The following is a 22,966-nucleotide window of genomic DNA, read 5'->3' on the forward strand; positions in this document are numbered from 1 at the left end:
AGTTTACAGAATAGTCCCAGGATCTAATTATTACAGATGACACCCAGGGGGATGTTGTGGACAGTTTTGAGGACTTAGTCTCCTCAACAGTTTCCTTTGATACAGAGGTTTATGTTGATGCTTCAGTCACTCCGTTTGATGATACAAGTTCAGCAGTTGGACTTCAGAATTTGGATGGCAGTATTACAGACGATAGCTATTATGAGGTTACTCCTTTGGACAGTGTACCAGGGGTAGAGTATAGGAGTTTGACCAGCCAACACAATCATGTGTCTAGTCAGCTGAGAGTTAGTAAGCAAGAAATTGCTATCGTTTGTGAGCATTTCGATGCTACTCGTCAGTTGTTAGCAATTTATGGATGGGGTTCTCCTACTAGTACTGAGCAGGGAGGCAGTTATCTTTCCTTGACGGAGATCCACTCTTTATGGGAGGCTATTCAGATTCTAAGACAGAATTATATGCAGTTGGTAGCCGACAGAGATTATCTTGTGGAGTGGGGGAGTACAGCATACGAAGCATTATTGGCCAAGGAAGATGAAGTGAGTGAGCTTACTCAGCAGCTCGAGGTGACTTTTGAGATTCTTGAGAGTACACAGTTGGCTTTCGAGGAGTCAGTTTCATTTGGCTAAGGTGACCATGGAGTTAGAGCAACTGCAATCTTTACCAGATTTTGTAGAGTCACAAGTTGTGGTGTCTGGTGATTCGAGGATGTCCATGGTCGAGATTGTCAGAGACAGTGGAGATGAGGATGCATCCATCCTTGATACTAACATTGGCATATCGGGTTCGTTCTCACTAGAGTCAGGTTCAGTTGAGTTGGGTGTTGCAGCAAATTGTTGTGGTATGCCTGACATGGTGGTGGCCTCTAGTACTGATGGCACAGAGACTAGAGATGTTGTATCAAAGATCATGTGTGATGTTGGTGAGCCGACAGTTGGCATGGTTCTTGCTAGTGATACTACTTCCTTGGCAATGTCTTCGGAGGTAGTAGTCAGTTCCAGCTTGGTTAGTGATCGATTGCAGTTAGTTTCATCTGGGTTGCAGTCTGAGCCACTGACTAAGATTGGCGCATTCTATCAGCATTACACTGTGAGGTATGCTCATCAATTTACCTTTGATGACCATGTTGATGAGATGATGATACAGAGATATATTTTGATTCCTAGTGCTTGTCATCAGTTATGGGATGGTTTGACGCCAGAGGATGAGAGTTGTGATGGGCATGACATGGCGATAGGTTCTGCGGTTGACAGCTTGATAATACATGACTTAGAGCAGGAGTTTGGGAGTGATGCTTCAGTAGTAGTTATTGATTCTACGCCTTTGGCTATGATATCTCCTGACTTAACTGGTGATCAGTTACAATGGGTTGTATCACTTGTTCATGGTGAGCTGTTGACTAAGGTTGGTTCTTTTTATCAGCATTATATTGTAGGGTATGTACATCAGTTAGCATTTGATCCTTGTGTTGAGGAGTTGATGGCAGACAAATTTGGTTTGGGTTCCATTTCTTGCTGTTTATCTTGTGATGTCTTTTCACCATCAGCGGTGCATGGGAGTTATGGTTATGAGACAGTGGTCGGTGATCTGCAGAGTTGTGTTGACTGCAGGAGTTGTACAGTGTGTGGATTCTCCATGCTTGGTACAATTTCATTCGGGAGCGTTCACCATTGTTGCAGAGTTGGATTATACATTCCGTATAGGCAAGTGGGATGCGTTGATGGTATTTACTGTGTTGGCAGCTTGATTTTCCCACTTTACTTGGTTTCTGATGTTCTAAGAGTTTGTCTCGTGGGTTTCTGACTGTGGCAGTTGTGATTTTGGAGTTTGGTTGAGCTGTAATTGTCAGTTTGATTATGGATTCCTCTTGGTTATATTGCAGAAAATATTGCAGGAGCCTATGTTAATTAACAGTGGTATAGTTCATGACTACATTTGGGATCCAGGCGGATTGATTGGTTTATTGTTCAGCCATTGCTTGGGGACAAACAATTTCAGGAAGGGCGGACTGTCATGTCCCCATTTTGGAGGCAATTTGATTTAATTAATTTAATTAATTAGGTTGTCCAAAATAATGAATATTTTATGAGGATGACTAATTAATTATTTTAATTAAATAAATAAGTGGTATTAAGTTTATTATTTATAAAGTTATCAAATAAATAAATATTAAAAGGTAACTTTATATTTAATTAATTTAATAAAGTGAATTGAATTATAAAATATTTTATAAAGTCACTTTATAAAAAAAATCAAGAGTTCCCCTTTTGAGTACATACATGGACTTTGTAAAAGGAAAAAAAAGAAGTAATATTAAAACTCATGTATTATCCCACATTGGCAACACGGAAGCGTGGAGCAAGTGAGGAAGGGATTAAAAGAAAGAGGATAGCTCTCATTTATTCAGGGTTGGAAATATCAAAAAAATTGGAAAATTTTTTGGAGATTATGTCTCAATAGTTTGGAGGACGAAATCCCTTCAAGCTGGAAATCTTGATGTCATTGAAAGATATGGTCTTGAGATTCAACATAGTAGCAGTCCGAAAAAGCAGAATCGAAAAAGCAGGCTGAATAAGCGAGTACGAAAAAGCAGTCGAAAAAAGCAGAACCGAAAAAAAGCAGGCTGAAAAAGCAGTTCGAAAAAAGCAAAGCAGAAGGGGCAGCATAGAAGGAAATTATTACAGCCATCTACAACCAGGTTCTTTTGTTAGTATTGTTTTCAGGGTGTTATAAGCTTTCAACTGTAAGTGTGCATTATACCAGCATTATCATTTTGTAATCCATGTAAATGCCAAAGTCTTGGCCATATTTCATAAGCATTATAATTTTCATTGCAATTAAGAAGATAATAGTTGCTGGTGTCATTTAAGCAATTTAATATCATTATTTATCAGCTAGTTAGTTTGCATACCAACTGTTTGTAAAAATGCCAGTTGGCTGTAGGTGTTCATTTCTCATGCTTAGATCATATATATGCACTGAATATTGTCAAAATTAGTAGCACACTCATGTTAGGTCATTGTGTAGTCCATTGTAGTCTTCTAGCACAAGATTCTCATTGATGCAAATTGAAGAAAAAGTCATTTGAAGCTAGCTGAAATACTATATCAGTCATACGTCCCTTGCATGTGAATTGTTTGATGAAATTCCGTGAGCTTTCATCAGCATTTTTGAGGGCAGATTTGAGGAGGGTCATTACAACTCATATGTATTGATTGTATTTCATTGACTCCTAATAAGGTCTATCCTTTCACAAGAAACTTTTATATTAGTATGTCAGGTTTTTCCTTCTGATCAAGGGTTTCCCTAGTTAACATATCTAGTGTTATTGTGCATGGTTATCTCTCTATGGTTGTTGCATCTACTGTTTACATGTTTCAAAATTAATAAAGATATTGAGAGTTGTTTAATGGTATAATTGATTCATCTCCCCCCCCTCCCCACTCCTTCCCCCCACCCCCCAGTTATTTTGGTGGACTTTACTTTCTAACACCACTGCAGTTCCTACTACTGCCATGGGATCCTCTTCCTTTAATCTTCCTCCTTGGCTTGTTGCAATTACTCAAAAGAAGGAGGAACTCCCACCTAAAGATGATGATTCCAATGTGGTTGCAAAAGCCAAGGTTCCCAAGACAAAGAAGGCCAAGGTAGTATCAAGGATCGTGGTGAGTGTTGATAACATCAAATATGTAGAGATATCTGTTCCTCCTGTTGAAAAGCTAGCAGATCTAATGCAAACTAGTGATTACAAATTCACCACCATTGAACTTGGTAATCAATCTCGCTTGGCCCGTTAGCAAGATGCACATAATGCTCTTAGCATGCCCACACAAAAGAACAATAAACTATGGGAAAGGAAGAACAAACTTAAGATGGAGAATGTCAAACTGCAAGACATTATTGAGAAGATGAAGGCCTCTTCCCTAATAGCTGAATCTTCTAAACATGCAATATGAATTTTAGAGAAAGCCAAAGCCATGGACAACTGGTGTGATTGTTAGGTGACACAAGGGGTAGATGTGATCAAGAATAGCTTTTGGACACTCAGACATGGGAGAGACATTTCAGCAAGGTAGAGGGAACTTCTTGGTTCACTTCATCGAAAAATTAAATCTCTTGATGTAGACTTGAATGTACGGAAGACTATGAGAAAAGTCAACTAGATGTTTTCCATGGTTATGGTATTTTATCTTCAGTAGAGATGTACTACAACACCTTGCATCTGATGGACAACAGGGAGAAAGTGTTGCAAATCCTAGTAGTTGAAGGCGAAGGATTGGTAAAATGCTTACAAGACCAAGAGCACGTGATCAACAATGGTTTTTAGCAGCTGACATGTGCAATTATTACTAAAGATGGAGAATTTTTTGATGAGGGAGTTCTTGTAGCAGAGTTCAAGGAACTTATTTGCCTATAGCTTGCGGTGAAAAACTTTGATTTTGGAGAGATTGATACTCTCATAAGCTACAAATTCTCACTATGCGATCTCCAAAGCAAGGTAAAATAGTTTAGCAATGTTACTACACAGAGCACAAATGTCACTTGTAAGTTACTAGTCGTTGCACGAAGCAAAGGAGAATTGGATGCAACAGTTCTACAAGAATCATTACACTAATTCAGTGGGTTCATGGATACGTTGTGATGATCTTCTAAGTGCTTTGATCACTTCTTTCTTATGCTTTGTAGAGATAGAAATAGTTTTGACAGATTACATGTAGAAGTAGTGTACTTTATAATAACAAGAAACATGCACTTGTATACACACTTTATGTAATCAAGTTGCAATAGCATTAGGTGTGCAACTTAGAATAAGTCAAAGTTAGGAGTTTGTTAGTAGAATAAGTCAAGGTTGTTAAGGGTTTTCCCTTTCCTCGCCACCTTTCTTTCTCTTCTTTTCCTATTTAAAGAAGAAAGCTAATAGTGAATAATCATCTTTTTCTTTGTACAAGGAGGCGAAGTTGAAGTGCTTGTAACTTGGAACTTTGTATTGTCTAGATACAAAACTTTTGAATTGAATAAAGAAGCAAGTTTTCTCAAACTTTGTATGGTGATGCTTGAAGTTGGTCATTTTTTTCATAACTTGCATTGATTGATTTATCTTTGTTTCAGTTTATAATGTATCTTTGAAAAGAATTTGAGCATTTAGTTTTGTTTCTTGTATACTTCGAGCTTTTGGAAACATAATTGTTATAATTTAGTAGTGGTTGAAAGTACTGGAGACTAAAGAATTTGTGCTTAAACTTCTAGTATTTTATTTCAACATTGATAGATGGCAAGAGACTTCATGCCTTGTTAGCTATTCACTTTATTCTTCAAAAGGATTAATCATAAGAGACTTTGTGTTCTTATTATCAATCAAAGAAATTTAGTTATAATTGTTGTCTTAAGAGTTGTTCTTACATCAATTACTAATCAATCAATATTACCATAGCAATAAGTACCTTTTGTTAATTTGTAAGTAGTATTTGTTACCACAAAAACATTCCTGAAAAAAGAGGAGATTCAAAGAACCTTCCATTTGTCAATTTTAGTTAAGTTTTTGTTGTAGCCATCTACAATAAGAAGAGAGCCTCCCTCATTGCTGAGAGAGATTTATCTCACTATAGTATTGCCTAAAATTACCATTTTATAAGTTGTCTTAATGACTTACAAAATATTTAGCCAACACTTTCTGAGATGGCTGCCAGCTCCGTGTAGAGACTGACCATGGGCTAGATAATATTATACATGTTACATGGAGTTTTCCATGAATATATAATAATGTGGGGCTTGAGCTATATCCTTGATTGACTATTCATTGGTTTGGAATGTGTAACACATGGGGAATGTAGTTATAAATGCATTCAATATCTAAGAACTCATAGAAAAGGTTTCGTTGCCCAACATCGTCAGGTTCATAATTTTCTTCCATTGACTATAGTATATGTTAGTGGTTCTTTCTAATTAGTGTGCAAGCTTAAATAATATTGAAAAATCGTTCAAACAGGTATTGTCCCTTCATTTGTCATGGCCAATACTGAAGCAAAGGTGCATGGGGAAACAAGAATAGAGGCTGTGGATTGATGAAAGATGCAATAGCAACTCGCTCTTGGATTTTTCTTGAAGGACATCTCATACAAAGTTGGAGCTCAAATGGAGTTAAGGTGAGATGATGAAGCTGACAATGTTGTGAAGAGCTGTCCAAATGCAAGAATGAGTTGAAGAAAGTATGTAGAAGTTGTGGGATTGCCTTAGGATGCTTGAAACTATGAAGAAGAAGACCCAATGAATCCAAGGAATGAAGTTTTAAACCATTCAAATGATTCTTGATGTCAATGGGCGGTGGTAGGTGTTACACTACAAGGATGGCATTTGTAATGTTTCAAATGATTGCTCATCCAGAGATTCATGGGATGAATGCACGTTGCCATACATTTCTGTGGTGCACACGTTGTTAGCATGAATGCTGATGGTAATCCTTTGGGGGAGTATCCTAAGCATTGAAGAGACTATTAGCATGATTGGCATGTTGCATTCATGACTGAGTTTGTCATTGATGTCAACATTGTATTGTTTCTATAAAGACTGGTAGAGTAGAAGACAGAGAATGAGGTCGTATGGATTGTGTATTGATGATGAGGTCAAGTGTAGTTGAGGATATGTTCTACATTATGTCTTAATGTCTTGGACAAGTGTGTGCAGAGAGTTGAAGACATGCGAGAGTTATTAAAGAATTATAGAGGACAGTGTGCAAATAGAGTACTTGAGAAGTAGTTTTTGATATTTGAATTGTATCTCTTAACAAGGATAGAATCGTGATGAGGGAAGTTAGATAGTGACAGTAAACAACCCAATGATGATGTCAGCAAGTGCACAAGGTCAGAGGTTGCACGTGTGAGAAGTTGTATTTACTGTAAGCCAATAGTGTTTTTTAATTGCGAAAAGATATAATGAATTGTACTGGCTTAATGAGGTCCTATTATAATTAATTGGGAAAAATTCAACGCCGACTCAGAATTATTTTGAAGACATGGCATAAAGGAGAGTTATTTTCCTTGTGATGAAGTGTGGATTTGTGTAATTGTGCAAGTGATAGGCGAAGAGAAATTGGTAATGTGAGTAAGCGATCTAAGGGATTAGATGCGAGGTTTGGTGATCTAGTATTGAGATCAGAAGAGGTTTGGTCCGATCAAGAGTACAGAGAAGGAGTTCAAGTTATTCTACATTCTATTATTCTGCAAGGAATAATATAGAGACTAGTTAGAGAGTGTGTTCGGTGGTCTTGCCCCTGAAGCTGTTTGGATAGTGGGTCCATCTGCCTTCTACAATTCCTAACAGGGTTGGAATATCTTAATAGGGATGCAAGCTTTCTAAAGGGGACTGATATGTACTGAAAGTATTTCATTGGCTACTAACAGAGTCCATCCTCTTATAAGGAACTTTTATATTAGGACATTATTTTGCAGGTACTATCCCCACCGGGTTTTCCCTTTGCTCAAGGGTTTCCCTAGTCAACATATCTAGTGTTATTGTGTATGTGTATCTTCTTATAGTTGCTGATTATATTGTTCACATGCTTAAGGTTTAGTGAGGTTGATAAAAGTTATATTGATTTGATAACTGATTTAACCCCTTCCCCCCTGACTTTACTTTCTAACAATTGGTATCAGAGAATTGGGTCCTTGAAAGAAAATCTTAACAGCTTAAGGAGACCAATGGCGAGTCATTTCAGAAAAGAAAGTTCTAAGTTCGATGAAGCTAGAAAGAGAAGATGAAGACACATTTTCTATGTATGGGTCCAAGATATTGGCTGATGACGAAGAATAGAAAGAAGATTGTGGAAGAAAGCAAACTTGAAGAATTCAGTGAAGTTAAAAGAGATCTATTTATGTGCAATATGCTTGCCAGAGAAGTATCATTGTCAGATGTTCCTGAAAATGAATATAGTCAGGTAAAATCCTTAGAAACATCTCATGCAATTTGGAAAGCTTCAGAATCTACCTTTGAAGGTGATGTGCATGCTAAGAGAATCAAATTACAGAATTGGATATGTTTGTTTCAAGATCCTAAGATGATAGAAGATGAATCTATAAGAAGCTATATTGGTAGAATATCAAAAATTGTTGCAGGAATTGTTTACCGTACAGGGAAAGAAAATGAACACATATAGACAATGAACACGAACAGCAGAATTATATTCGCAATGGTAGATGAATGATGCTTTACAATGATCCCAAACGGGATATAAATACTACCGCCGAACCTTCCCGAAGGAGTCCGTTGGCCACAAATATTCTATCCGCTACAAACTATTTATCGACGACGTCGGCTACAGAATACAAAAACACCATCGGACTGTCGGCTACAGAATACAGAGACACCGCCGGACCGTTAGCTACAGAATACAGAAACACCGCCGGACCGTCGGCTACAGAGTATAGAAACACCGCCAGACCGTCGGCTACAGAGTACAGAAACATTGCTGGACTGTTGGCTACAGAGTACAGAAACACCGCCGGACCATCGGCTACAAAGTACAGAAACATCACCGGACCGTCGGCTACAGAGTATAGAAACACCGTCGGATCGTTGGCTACAGAGTACAGAAACAGTCGTCGGCTACAGAGTACAGAAACACCGTCGGACCGTCGGCTACAGAATACAGAAACACTGCCGGAACGTCGGTTACAGGATACAGAAACACCGCCGGACCGTCCAATCGGCTAACACCATCCCCCCCAAAAAGAAAAGTCGTCTCCTGACGACTGACAAAATATCTGAGACAAATTAACAAACAAAATACATTAACAGAGGGATTACAACAAGAGAAATCTGCTTCTGCCACATCACTTCCACATTCATCCCGTTACATCTGTAGCCTCTGCTAGCACAATACTGTCTCCTCAAGCTGACCTTGATAGCCACCTGTGCTGCTTCCTCTGTTTTCAATTCCTCGGTACCCTGAGCCAAGTGTTGCTGCACTACCTCCAACTGGATGATCAGCTCCTCCCGAGCTCTCTACGCATCCACCAAGACAGTCTCACAGCCAACACCTGCTCCCACTGCCTTTGGTACACAAACAATCCATGCCTGCAGCAACTTCAACTCTTTTGAACTGGTCAGACTCCCACGACTGATATCCGCAACGACTGGGGGTCCAGGGGGCAACGCACACAGAAATGCATGGAACCCACCATTTCTGTCATTTTCTGTCGATTCTGCACTCTTTCTGGTAACCACAGATGCGTCCCCTTCCCTTTGGCATCATCTGTCACTCATTCTGAACAACTTGATTCTGTCGTCGTTTTTTTTTTTTTCTAAAAGAAATCAAATAACAGAGGTACCTCCATTTTGCCTCCAGGCGTCGCCATTCTGCAACGACGACGGAGTCAGCTGGCCATCCTGTGACAACGACGAAGTCTTCCTGGCACCATATATTTTGAATTTAGATCTGTTGACTGCCGGAGGTATCTTCTGCCCGTCCAAAGTTGATAATCTAATCGCTCCATTGTCGCCGACCTTTCGAATCTGATATGGTCCAACCCATCTGCCCTTAAACTTTTCCACTTTGATTTCATTCTGACCGTCGTACGCCTTACGTTTGTTTTGTGCCACCCCCGTCGCCCATTGTGCCTGCAGTCGTCGCGCAATTGGATTATTTCCTTGCTGTCGGTGCCCTTCCACTAATTTTATGCTGCGGTGTAACTTTTTCTTTCCGCACGGTCCATTCACCATGTACCAGACAGTGGGATTTTTCGTTTTTCTGTGTTCAGACTGTATGTTCTTCCCCTCAGCTTCAGCCATGGCAGCTTTTTCTTCTTCCACTTCCCTGCATTCCTTCGGACATTCGTTTTTCTCCTTTTTCTCATCTTCATCGACCCTTAGCATATTACAACTCGGAAAGAGTTCGTAGTCTTCTATCTGCCAGTGGTAAAGGCCATTTACCGATTCCAGGTCGTTGTCATTCGATCCTCCGTCAAGTCTCAATACTCCTTCATCCTGTTCCATTCTCCTCTTTCCTTCGTCATCACTCTCGCCTTCACTGTCAGAATCTGACAATGCTGCCTCCTCGCCAACCATTTGCGTGTGCAGGTCAATTGTGAATCTTTTGCCTCCATGCTCCATTGATAGAGTATTTCGTTTCCAATCATGTTTTACTCTTGCTTGCACCAACCAATCCCGTCCCAGAATAGAATCATATCCTTTTTCTTTTAATGGAATGACCACAAAATCCAATAAAAATGGTTGCGTACCAATGGTTACCGGTTGCGCCCTCAAGATTCCCAACGGTTTGATTCCATGCTGGTCCGCCGTGAGAAACTGAAATGTAGGTGGCCACAGCGTCGGCTTTCCCAACTTCTTCCAGGTATCCTTCGGTAAGACATTCACACCAGACCCTCCGTCAACAATTGTCTCTGTCAAAACATTTCCCAAAATCCCCATCTCGACAACCGCCGGATGTCGTCTAGAGGTGAGTGCGAGCAACATCGGGTCTGTTGTCATCACTTCCCTACTGTCCCTTCCTATGTCCTCCGTTACTTTCGGAAATGGTGTATGATTCAGAATGGCCGTCCGTAACTGGGGCATTGTGAGGAGGTCACTTATCTTGACCGGTATCTTTGTTTGTAAGATCTGTCGTACAATGTTTTGTTCTGCGAAGTTCCTTGCCAAGGTGCCGGTGATGTCCTTCAACTGAGATGTCCCCACCGACGATGCCTTTGCAATGTCCACCTGCGCTTCCCCCACTTTTCTCTTTTCCTCCGCTTGCCTCCGTGTAATTGCCAGAACCTCCTCTACATCCGTGCCAACAGTGATCAAGTTTACTTCAGCCTTTGGACACTTGGAATCTTCGTGATCGCCGGGTCCGCACCATCTGCATAATAATTTCGGTGTGTTTGCCGCTGTACAATCCCGCGCAAAATGACCCCACAAATTACATGCTCGGCATTGAACGACCGGCCGTCCATTTGCATCATACTGGGTTCGACTTCGGCTTCCATTATTATTGTTATTGTTTGCATTGTTGTTATTTTGCCCTCTGCTATTATTCGTATACCCTCCGGATGTGGCACCATCATTGTTTGCATTTCCGTTACTGCCCAACGGGGAAGCCTACTGCGTAAGAAGCACCTGCGGAGATCCTCTTGTTTTCATGTTAAAGGGGCAGTCTTTTGTCGAATGTCCCATGATCTGACAGATGTCACAGAATTGGTTCTTCGGACACGATCCTTTAGTATGACAATCAATCTTACATTCCGTGCACCACAATTCACTACCTTTTGGCTCTTTCTACATATTTTTAAACTCCATCATTCGAACCATATCCTTCTGTAAGGCACGAACCTTTTTGTTACTACCTTCGTCGTCACTGCTATCATCTCCAGCAGATTCGTCATCATCAGAGTCAGAGGAGCTGGTTTTCTTCTTCTTTGTCTTCTGCGCACTTTCAAGGTCCAGTGCTCTATTATAAGCATCGGCATATGACAATGGTGGCACAATTTTCATTTTCCTCCGCAACTGTGAGCGTAGGCCGTCCACAAACCACCTTTTCTGCAATCCGTCCGCCGGCTTGCTTTCCATTTTGTTTATTAAGTCTTTTAATCTATTGGCATAGACATAGACAGTTTCGTGCTTCCCTTGTTTGGTATTGAAAATCTCCACTATGATTTCATTATCATCTCGCAAGAGTTTAAATTCTGCTAGGAACTCCTTTTTAATGTTATCCCAAGTATCCAGCTTCTACGGATCCATATCCGAAAACCAATCAATTGCGAAACCCCGTAGGCTTGCCGGAAATTGCCTCATCCAGTCATCTTCATCAGTTATGCCATTTGCCCTCCAGATCGTTTCACATGTCTTGCAATGTCGGATGGGGTTGGCTGTACCATCACCTTCAAATTTCGAGAGCTTTTCTTTGGGTCCCGCCATAACTCCGGAGGTCTGCACTCCTACATTGGTCGGCACTCCCACACCGGCAGTCTGGACTCCCACACCGGCGGTCTGCACTCGCACACCGGCGGTTGACACTCCCACACCGATAGTCTGAACTCCCACACCGGCGGTCTACACTCCCACACTGGAGGTGTCGACAGCTGTGTACCTTGGTGAAGACGAAGGATCCTCCGAAATTGTTTCCCGTGGAAGTCTATCCTGGACGGAGAGGTCACTCCACGCTCGTGCTCCGTTGGCACTGCGAGCCGTGCGAGTTTATGCTCTCCCGTCTGAATTTTCTTCCCTCAGCGAACACAAATTCAAGAACTCCTCCCGTGCTTCTTCCACCAATTCCACCCGCTGTCGAGTCTCCTCCAACAATTCCTCCGCACTTCGGTTTCCGTCGGCAATCTTCTGAAATCTTCGTCGGCGTTCGGCTTGCTGTGCCAGAATTAAATTCTCTTGCGCAATACGGATTCCATCTTTTCCCTTCACCTTATTCCGATCCTTGTTAAGCTGATTTGGCATTAATCTTCATTCCTCCCACCTTCTAGATTCATAAGGCAACGACGCCAAATGTTTACCGTACAGATAAAGAAAATGAACGCATACAGACAATGAACACGAACAGCAGAATTATATTCGCAATGGTAGATGAATGATGCTTTACAATGATCCCAGACGGGATATAAATACTACCGCCGAACCTTCCCGAAGGAGTCCGTTGGCCACAAATATTCTATCCGCTACAAACTATTTATCGATGACGTCAGCTACAGAATACAAAAACACCGTCGGACCGTCGGCTACAGAATACAGAAACACCACTGGACCGTCGGCTACAGAGTACAGAAACACCACCAGACCGTCGGCTACAGAATACAAAAACACTGCCGGACCGTTGGCTACAGAGTACAGAAACACCGCCGGACCGTCGGCTATAGAGTACAGAAACATCGTCGGACCATCGGCTACAGAATACAGAAACACTGTCGGACCGTCGACTACAGAGTACAGGAACACCGCCGGACCGTCGGCTATAGAGTACAGAAACACTGCCGGACCATCGGCTACAGAGTACAGAAACACCGCCGGACCGTCGGCTACAGAGTACAGAAACACCGCCGGACCGTCGGCTACAGAGTACAGAAACACCGCCGGACCGTCGGCTACAGAGTACAGAAACACCGCCGGACCGTCGGCTACAGAATACAGAAACATCGCCGGACCGTCGGCTACAAAATACAGAAACATTGCCGGTAAACATCGCCGGACCGTCGGCTACAGAATACAGAAACACCGCCGGACCGTCGGCTACAGGATATAGAAACACCGCCGGACCGTCCAGTCGGCTAATAGGAATTAAGTCTTGTAATGGATCTAAAGATGAAGATGAGATTATATGGAAGACTTTGAAAACCTTGACACCACAATTCAAGAAAACAGCACAGATGATTGAGCAAGTGATACCTTACACTGAGAAGTTTACCAGAGAGAGTCTTCTTGGAAGATTGGAAGCAACAGAAGTGAGATTGAAGCAATTTGGAAATTTGCCTAGAGTGGAAACTGTTTTTAGTGCATTAAGTGTTTGCCCTTGTTAAGAAGTGCAAGCACCAGTGGAGATTATGCTAGTAGCAACAACAGAATAATTGAAGAAGGAATTGCCTTTCTTTTAAGGAGAGAACCAAAGTGTAAGAGAAACTTTAAATATTGAACTTGCAATGAATTTGGTAATTATGCTTCTAAGTGTGCTAAAAGAGAGAAAAAGTACAAGAAGAATTTCAAGTCTAGAAGGCCTAGAGATTGTTTGTATGCAAATGAAGATGATGAATTTAATGAAAGAGTTCAGAGTGAAAGTGATGATGAGTTAGGATTTGTAGCTATAAAAGAAGAAAATCCTGAAATAAAAGTTAGAGAAGAGAAAGCGCTAGTTTTGTAGGTTGAAAAGAAAGCTGACTGGATCATAGATAGTGGTTGTTCACATCATATGACTGGTGACATGAATAAGTTTGTTAAGTTCAGTAGTCATGATGGAGGGATTGTCAAAGTTGGTAACAATGCAGCTTGTCCTATCAAAGGGATAGGATCTATTACTCTTGATGGAAAGACTAACATAGATGAGTTTACTTTGTCGATGGATTAAATCATAACCTATTAAGTGTTGGATAGTTGTTTGATAAGGGATATCAATTACAATTCACGGAGAAGACATGCATTATCAAGGATAAAGATGGCAAGTTGATTGACACTAGTACAAGATCTATAGGTAATGTTTTACAGTTGAACCCTACAGAGATAACATGTTTGGTTGCAAAAGTGGATACATTTGAATATTTATTGTGAGCCGACAATGTTTTGTAATTGTGAAAAGATTGAATGAATTGTAATGTCTTAATGAGGTCCTATTATAATTAATTCGGAAAGCCTCACGACCGACTCAAAGAATTATTTTGAGGACATGGGATAAAGGAAAGTTACTTTCCTTGTGATGAAGTGTGGATTTGTGTAATTGTGCAAGTTATATGTGAAGAGGAATTGGCAATGTGAGTAAGCGATCTAAGGGATTAGATGCAAGATTTGGTGATTTAGTATTGAGATCAAAAGAGGTTTGGGCCAATCAAGAGGATAGAGAAGGAGTTCAAGTTATTCTACATTCCTATTATTCTGCAAGGAATAATATAAGGAACAGTTGGACAGTGAGTTCGGTGATCTTGTCCCTGAAGCTATTTGGATTGTGGGTTCATCTTCCTTCTACAACTCCTAACAGGGTTGGAATCTCCTAACAAGGATTCAAAGTTTGCTAACATGGACTGATATGTACAGAATGTATTTCATTGGTTGCTAACAAAGTCCATCCTCTTACAAGGAACTTTTATATTAGTACATCATTTTGTGGGTACCATCCCCACTGGGGTTTTCCCTCTGATCAAGGGTTTCCCTTGTCAACATATCTGGTGTCATTGTGTATGTGTATCTTATCATGGTTGGTCATTACATTGTTCACATGCTTAAGGTTTAATAAGGTTGATAAAAATTAAATTGATTTGATAAATGATTCACCCCACCCCGCTACCCACCAAGCCCCCCACTCCCCCCCCGCCTCCAATTATCTTGGTGGACTTTACTTTCTAACACGTGTCCTAAGATGATCAAGCCTCGTGGTCAAGGATCTAGATGGGAAAATTGCAAATCAAATTTAGGGATGTGGATGCTGATATGAAATTTTGGTTGTTTGGCTAACGTAGAGGCATCTTGTATGAGGAATGACGTGTAATTTATGATGCTACCAATACATTTTGTAGAGAACAGTGTGGCATATTATTACCATGCATTTAGTTTCTAGTGCAATTTGATTTACAATATAAGTTTTTTTATCTCCATTTTATTAACTATTCTAGCAAGGAGGTAGCCTTGCACTAGAAAGTTTCCATTTCTAATCAATAAAACTACTTTTGTATAGTTTACAATTAGTTCATTGTTATGAATATCAACAAACACTTTGACTAGCTGACTTGATTGACTTGACTAGCTGACTTGATTGACTCACTTTTCAAATGCTTGATATTTTAGTATCTTCCAAAAGGCTTTTGGATTATATGACTATAAGACTTATCCTAAATTTTTGGACGAGCTGCCTCACTTATCCTCAAAGAATGCATTTTAGTGGGGAACCATAGACCCAACAAAAATACCATTCTCGCAATAATCCATTTTGTCCAACATACTTATTTCCTCTTTACTTTGAAATTGATATGCAAATAATATATGCTGGACTGAATTTCACAGGGACTGAATAAGATGGTGGCATTTTCCTTTGAATTCATATTGAAATAAAATGGCATTAATTGAAATCCACTTTATTAGGCAAATCAATAATCACCCGTGAACATATCATAAGCTAGGAAATTATTTATAGGATAATATGCTTGTGATTCAACATCTAGTATAATAATGATACAAATATTTTTGAATTTGGGTCTAGAATTAGAGCTTAGTCATTGAAGGAAAAAAGATTAAACATATTTGCACTAAGATAGATGAGGTGAATTGTTAAATTGTGGAAATTTTGAAACATTGTCATTGTGTGTAGTTTACTCTTACTCTGATGATGATTATTTTTAGAATGTTGATGCATATGAAAAATAAACAGCAATCATATCACTACATGAATTTTGGAATAAATGAAACTCGATGTCTAAGATAATAACTATGAAGCATTTAACTATTTATTTATTTTCTTAATTATCACGAATACATTTGTTCGCCACCTCTGTGAAATTCATTTTCCTTAGTAATATTCATTTGATTGGTTATTTTTTTATTATAGACATTAAATGATCAACTGAAATTTTGCAAACCGCATAATGCTAGAGGTATTTGACAATTGAATAGAAAAAATAAATTTAATTGCATTTGTAAATAAGTGTTACATATGCTAGTGTCATGCGCTAATGTAATTTGTTTCTTTGTTTGCAGGAACTTGTACAGGAGAGCATGGTGTAGGAACTGGGAAAGTGAAGGTGAGTTAAATTGTTGTAATACATTAAAAGAACTATATTGTATTATATTATATTATGAATCTTGACCTTTAAGAATGCTTGTGCTCATAGGAAGTTGCCAAAAACCTTGCAATTGAATGTCAGCCACTTAACATCTATAGAACATTTTACTAGTTTGCATTTGCCAATGATAGTAGAGATAAAAGTAGAACAAACTTATGCATGTGGACATATGTGGACATTTTAGATCCTACAATTAATTAATATTAGCAACTATTGTACATTTGACAAACAAATGTTGCCAAACATGGGAAATGAAGGCTAACATATGTTGTCGAAGTTTTTGAGAATCGACTATATTTTTAGATTTTTGTTCAATGTTTTTGTTCTTGTAATTTTGACAAACAAGCGTTGTCAAACTTAGGAAATGAATGTTAGCATAGGTAGTTGTCTAAGGTTTCTAGAATCAACCTTCTTTTTGAATTTTTGTATAATTTTATTTTTTATCCAATTTCTTTTTGTTGATGAGGGTTTTCCTTGCCACCAACAAAGAATAAAATAGACCAAGTATATTCTATCCTCTTTTCGATAAGGAAAGTTTAGGTATAATTGGATATGATCAGATGAGACAATCCCAAGGTTCCTAATGTTAGGTCTTGACAATTTTCAGATAACTCTGTAGATAGTTGTGATATTGTTGGTAATCAAAGGGGCTTACATAAATGTTTGCTGGCTACAAATTTAGTTCTCTCTTACTCTAAATTGTTTAAAAAATTTAGCACAAAAAACTAGGGTTTAGAAAGCTATCTAAGAATCCTAAGAACCTTGACAATGATGGATGATGCTTCAAATAGATGGATAATATGAAACTGATTTATGCTTAAGAAGACTGCTCACTATGCCACGGAAACAGTGCAATTTTGAAAGGGAAGTGGAGGATTTTTGGAATGTAAGCATGCTTTCAAGTACCCAATATTGGTGAAATTGAAACGTGCATTCACAATTGAACTAATCTTGTAATATGGTTCATGCTAACTGTACACTATAATTTATATTGACAAGATACAAATGGTATGAACTGAATATCCATCAAATATCTTTGTCTTTCACCATCAAAATCACTAAATTGAGAATAATATTGAAAAGTAGAAACCATGCATGCATTCTAAGGACACGAGAAAGACTCCATAACTTCAATGCTTCACTTATATTTAGTACAAATGTTGTTTGTGACAATTTTCTTTCATCATTTCATAGTGCCATCATTGATTACTGATCTCTCTTTTGGTACCGTATTTGTCTTCAACATCATTGTACGTGGATCTAATACCCTGTTTGGCCTAATCTATGCATTCACATATATAACACTGCAACGTATACACATTGGAGACCATGCTATATAAGCTTGATTCAATTTATTCTGCTTGTGCCAAATACATTGACATTTACTATTGATTGGTTGATCTTGACAACATTTCTCTCTTTGGTTTGTTTGTTTGTTTTGGTATTTCAGTTTGTCTCTTGTTGTTTCTGCTTTGTTTCCTCAAACACTGTTTGGTGCCCCTGTTATTCTTGGCAGTCCCTATTACTCATTTTGTAGTCATTAATAAATTTATCTTATCTTATTGTCTACTCCACATCTTTGGAGCAAGCTAGTGATCTGATGGCTAAAAATATTGGTTCAAATCTATTTGTCAAATTTTGGAAAAGACTCAATGTTGTCTCCAAATTTAGTTATTAGGTTTTTTTTATATAATATTAAATGATTATACTATTATGCACGCATGAGTTGATTTCTCATTATCATGATGTAATGACTCAAGTTTTTACCAGTGAGAACTTACTGTAAGTTATAACTACCAATGTAACTTCTTTGTATCTTAATGGACACAAAATACATCGGAGTGTGGGCCAAATAGATTTTCTCTCAATCTTATTACATTCATTCTTCTAACAGCTCCAAGGGTTCATGGATGTAACCTAAGGCAGTAGATGTGAAGGTTTACTTTTAGTAGTTATTTTTGTTTGTTAAAGCATTAGATCAGAAAGTAGAGAGGACAGTAGTGTTACACTTGAAATAGACATGAATAATCTGAAATAATCATGATGTATCACATTTGTTATGCCATTTCTTGAGTTTTTATTTAAATTTTCTAACTTGTTATGTATATTAAAGATAGCTGATCAAAATATACATATATTTTTTTCTAGTTTCAGATCATCAAAATTAGATTTTCACTGTATCAACCAAAAAGAAAATGACTGTCTGAGTATCGGCCATCAGAGATATACGTAATTACATTGTTCTAGCAAAATTGGTAGACAATTTTGTTTAAACATGTGGAGGCAGTAATTACTTTCTTCTTTCATTATGCCATAGATGCTGGAGGTAGTCAACACCCTTGAGATACCATCAATTCATTCTTAGAGGAGGGTAGATGAGTGAGACGTTTCTCACCCTTGTGACCCAGTACCACTAGGCATCCCCAACACTTCAACACTAGTTATAAGGGTCATGCACCCAAAGCATTTCTCTCTCACGGCACAAGTCTCAGGGGCATGCTAACATTTACCTTTGTCTTCTTTGTTGCCTGTAGACTTCCACCTTGGGTGTTAGGAGTTCTAGGGGGGAATCGTCTATCTCCCAGGACTGCTCAGATCCCTTCTATGGGAAGTCTCCTAGTGTTGGAGACTCCCCACGAGTTTTTTCAGATCTTGCATGCATACTTAACTTCAGATCCCTGAATAACCAAATATTCATGCTGAAGAATAGATCCCTATGCATGCTTCTAGCTGTGATGTGGAAGATGGGAAAAAGCCTCGAAAATTTTCAAACTCTAAACATTAATGCATGCATATTGCACTGGAAAACATCAATGATACCCTTGCTGAAATTTGTAAGGCCCAGGACACACAAATTGTCCAGCATGGCACACTCAGCAACTATTCAACCTTGAAAGGAGCTTCATCCATGCAAAGTTATCTTTCCAAATGAGAAGATAACATCTCAGTGCTAAGCTTTTCTATCAGAATATTCTCAATCACAATGAAGAAATAAAAACATTCCTTGGTGCATATCAAATGTGGAGAAAAGAAGCATTTCAATCTCATGCTATTTAACATGACTTGGACAACAGTACATCTAACTTCCCCAAGAATTTCAGTGCCACTGAGGATACAACATAGGTGGATGATTTAAATTTCCAAGGGTAACGCATGAATTGGCAATATAGATGGCCATGGGACTCTGATTGCTACACTGGTTCTAAAACCGAAACTAGGAAAATACAATGCATTTTCATGAATATACATGGTTGAAACCTGCAATGTAATGTTGTTTTCTGCTACTTTACTTTTGCTGATATGTCTTCATTTTCGTTCAGTTTCAGCTAGTTACTTGTTTTGTACGTTTCTTGAATTTTACTAAGCTATGCTACAAAATTAGTCTTTTAGCCCACTGCTATCATTCTGGTTCTATACTAATTTCTACGATTTGCTTGTCATCTCTAATTGTTTTTTAAGTTGCATAGTGTTCAGTTTCAGCTAGTAACTTGTTTGGTACATCTCTTGAATTTTACTAAGCTATGCCACAAAATATAGCCTTCAAGGCTGCTGCTATCATTCTGGTTCTATACTGACTTCTACAATTTACATGTCATCTCCCACTGTTTTATCAGTGGCACATTTTTATTATTAAGAGATTTTATTTATCGAAACAAAATATTGTAGTTAGTCAGTGGAAATATCCCAATCATGTATATGACGCCTAATATTTATTCAAAAAAATCAAATAAAAGATATAATTGGAATTTTTTTAATTGTCAAAAGAAAATACATTAAACAAATGTTAAAAATATATAATTTGATGTTGTGTTTTTTATTGGTAGTCAATATGAAATTAAAGTTTTGAGCTCTTAATAAAAGAATTTTAGTTTCCACATGAAATATGCTTTATAATCCTCTTTTCCTTGTGGCTTTTGCAGTATCTTGAAAAGGAACTGGGCATCGAGGCATTGACAACAATGGCAAGGATAAAAAAAGCATTGGATCCCAATAATATCATGAACCCTGGGAAGCTTATACCCCCTCATATTTGTTTCTAAATAAGGATTGTATTTCATTTTTAAATTTTAATAGAAGTATGCTCAAACTGAAGTAGAAATTTATCATTTGTTTCAAAATAAGAATTGTATTTCCAGTTTTTTTAATTTAATAAAAGTATGGTCAAACTGAAGTAGATAGTAATTTATAGTTTGTTATGTTCATGTTGGCGATGGTATACGGTAAAGAAGACTAGATAGTAGACAAACAATCTAACATTTGTGAATATGAATCGATGGTATCAGGGTAATTTACATGTATGAGTCAGTCCAGGCACTTTGCATATAATTTTAAGGGCTTCTTTGTCAACAGTTATTCATTTGCTTCAAATGAGGGAGGATGCATGCATCAGTAGTCAAGATTAATGGCATATCTAGCTTAATCAATCATGAAATGATAATTCTTAGGATAGAAAATAAGAGATCTTGTTAGAAGTCTACTATGTTTTTTTCACATCGATGAATATTTGTTCCATAGATAATAGATGAAAGAAATGCCTTCTTTGTAGCTTTCAACATTTTCAGATAAACTCTACTTCTATACAAGACAATGAAAGTATTTCTCAAAAACTGGAATTCTCATTATTGAGGTCGTAAATTTTTTTCCTTTTCCAAAATTGATGATATACCAAATTGGAAAGACTTTCCTTAGGTTATTTTCAGATATACTCTACTTCTATACAAGACAAGTGAAAGTATTGCTCAAAAAATGGAATTCTCATTATTGAGGTCATAAATTTTTTGACTTTTCCAAAATTGATGATATACCAAATTGGAAAGACTTTCCTTAGGTTTCAGGTGCTTATCTATATTTTTAGGATTTTAACCAAAAAATGGTGCAATAAAAATAATATTTCAATAAATGATTGCAGCTACTTTGTTGGGCTGGCCAAAAACTTCAGTTGATAAAGAAATGTGAACAATCAGCAGTTATAATGACAAGTTCTATTATTTTTTTCTTTGTGATGTCAAAGTTATTTTATTTTTATATATAGTTGTCAAAGTAACTAACGCGGCTATCTATTCATGCTTTTTGTCCATATAAAAGTATATTGATCTTAGATTCATGGTGGTAGAATGCCCTCTCCAATCATTCTATTGTGGATGGTTTTTATTTAATTTTGATGAGTCCATGTATCTCATGATCTTATAACATCCTCTTAAGACCATTTCCACTTGAGCTAGTATAGTTCTTAGAACTACTCATTTTGAATTGGTTTAGGCATCTCCTTCATTTAATCCCTTTGCTTTGGCAATGGGTTTTGGGGAAATCCTTGTTCTTGCTTTGTTTGGGGAATTTGTGCAATGGGCAATATCTTTGGCTAGATATTCTTTCTCATTGTCTGAGATGACTCTCCGTGAGCATTGATTGAGGAATCCACCCTCCATGATTGATGGATTTAGATAATAGTGTTCAGAGAATGAAGAGAGGTCTTCCTAAATCTATTTCAAAATACCATCCTTGGATTAAAGACATGCATTCAAAATTTGGTATTTACCACTCAAACAAAAATATTGTTATCTATTCATTAGTATGTTTAAAATTTGAAATTTTGATTTAAAAATAAAAATAAAAATAATGATCCTTTCTATTGAGAAATGATCATAATATATTTTTTGGTCTATTTAGTAGGGTGCATTGGGACTATTGTTCATACAAGAAAATTACTTAGAAATCAATGTAGGTATTCATACGCTAGCATAATATTGAGCTTAGAACATGATCTCACGAAAAACATACCTTGAAGTAATGTACTTATGAAAAGAAGATAACATAATTTATATAAAAAAAATGCATGAAATTATGATCAACACAAGTGGAGGCTCAAAATTGATTCATCACAATTCTACTATAACATGAGATAAATTCCTTGATGCAAGGCGGGTTGGATAAATGAACCTAAGAGACATTCACCAACTACCCTAGTAGAGTATGCACACGGAAGCCAAAGCCCACACGCTACCCAATATGTTAGGAAATAAGCATATCTCAAGCAAAGAGGAGGACAAGTCTCACATATGATGGAATTAAATTTTGCAATTATAGGATAAGGATCCACGATAGCAACTAGGTGAAAAAAAAAGAACACGGACAACAAGGGCCATACCATGAACACCAGCAAGGAACAATAAACAAGAAATATTTTTTAGTTTGATGCAAGATTGCCAGAGTACCCAAGATGCTCTTGCACCAGACACTTGTGGCAAATAAGGATTGATCTTCACATCAATAAGCCCTAATATTCTAAGAAATATCATAGAGATCCAACTCAACTTGAGATATCCAAGAATTGCCTTCAACAAATTTATTTTTTCATTGAACTAAGTACTCTTTGTAATCCTTTCCTTTGGTGCTCTTTTGACTCTAGTATCCAAAATTCTATTGATTCCCTTTGTCTTCTTCTTAGGATAATTAGGATTATTAGATGTCTTTTCATCAAATTTGAAATGCTCATA

General features: G+C 37.9%; 1 protein-coding gene across 1 annotated transcript in view; it reads left to right on the top strand.

Annotated features, from left to right (window-relative positions):
• LOC149552665 (FAD-linked oxidases family protein) overlaps nucleotides 1-20,825 on the top strand; it is a 288,354-nt gene extending 267,529 nt beyond the window's left edge. The window contains exons 17-18 of the mRNA XM_089788230.1: nucleotides 16,387-16,430; nucleotides 20,393-20,825. Of these exons, the coding sequence (XP_089644356.1) occupies nucleotides 16,387-16,430; nucleotides 20,393-20,512 (164 nt within the window). The 3' untranslated portion in view covers nucleotides 20,513-20,825. The remainder of the gene's footprint in view (nucleotides 1-16,386; nucleotides 16,431-20,392) is intronic.
• Nucleotides 20,826-22,966: the final 2,141 nt, after the last annotated feature.

The sequence above is a fragment of the Cupressus sempervirens genome, chromosome 6 (genome assembly GCF_028749045.1).
Source record: "Cupressus sempervirens isolate cs-2001-9-10 chromosome 6, ASM2874904v1, whole genome shotgun sequence".
Lineage (NCBI taxonomy): Eukaryota > Viridiplantae > Streptophyta > Pinopsida > Cupressales > Cupressaceae > Cupressus > Cupressus sempervirens.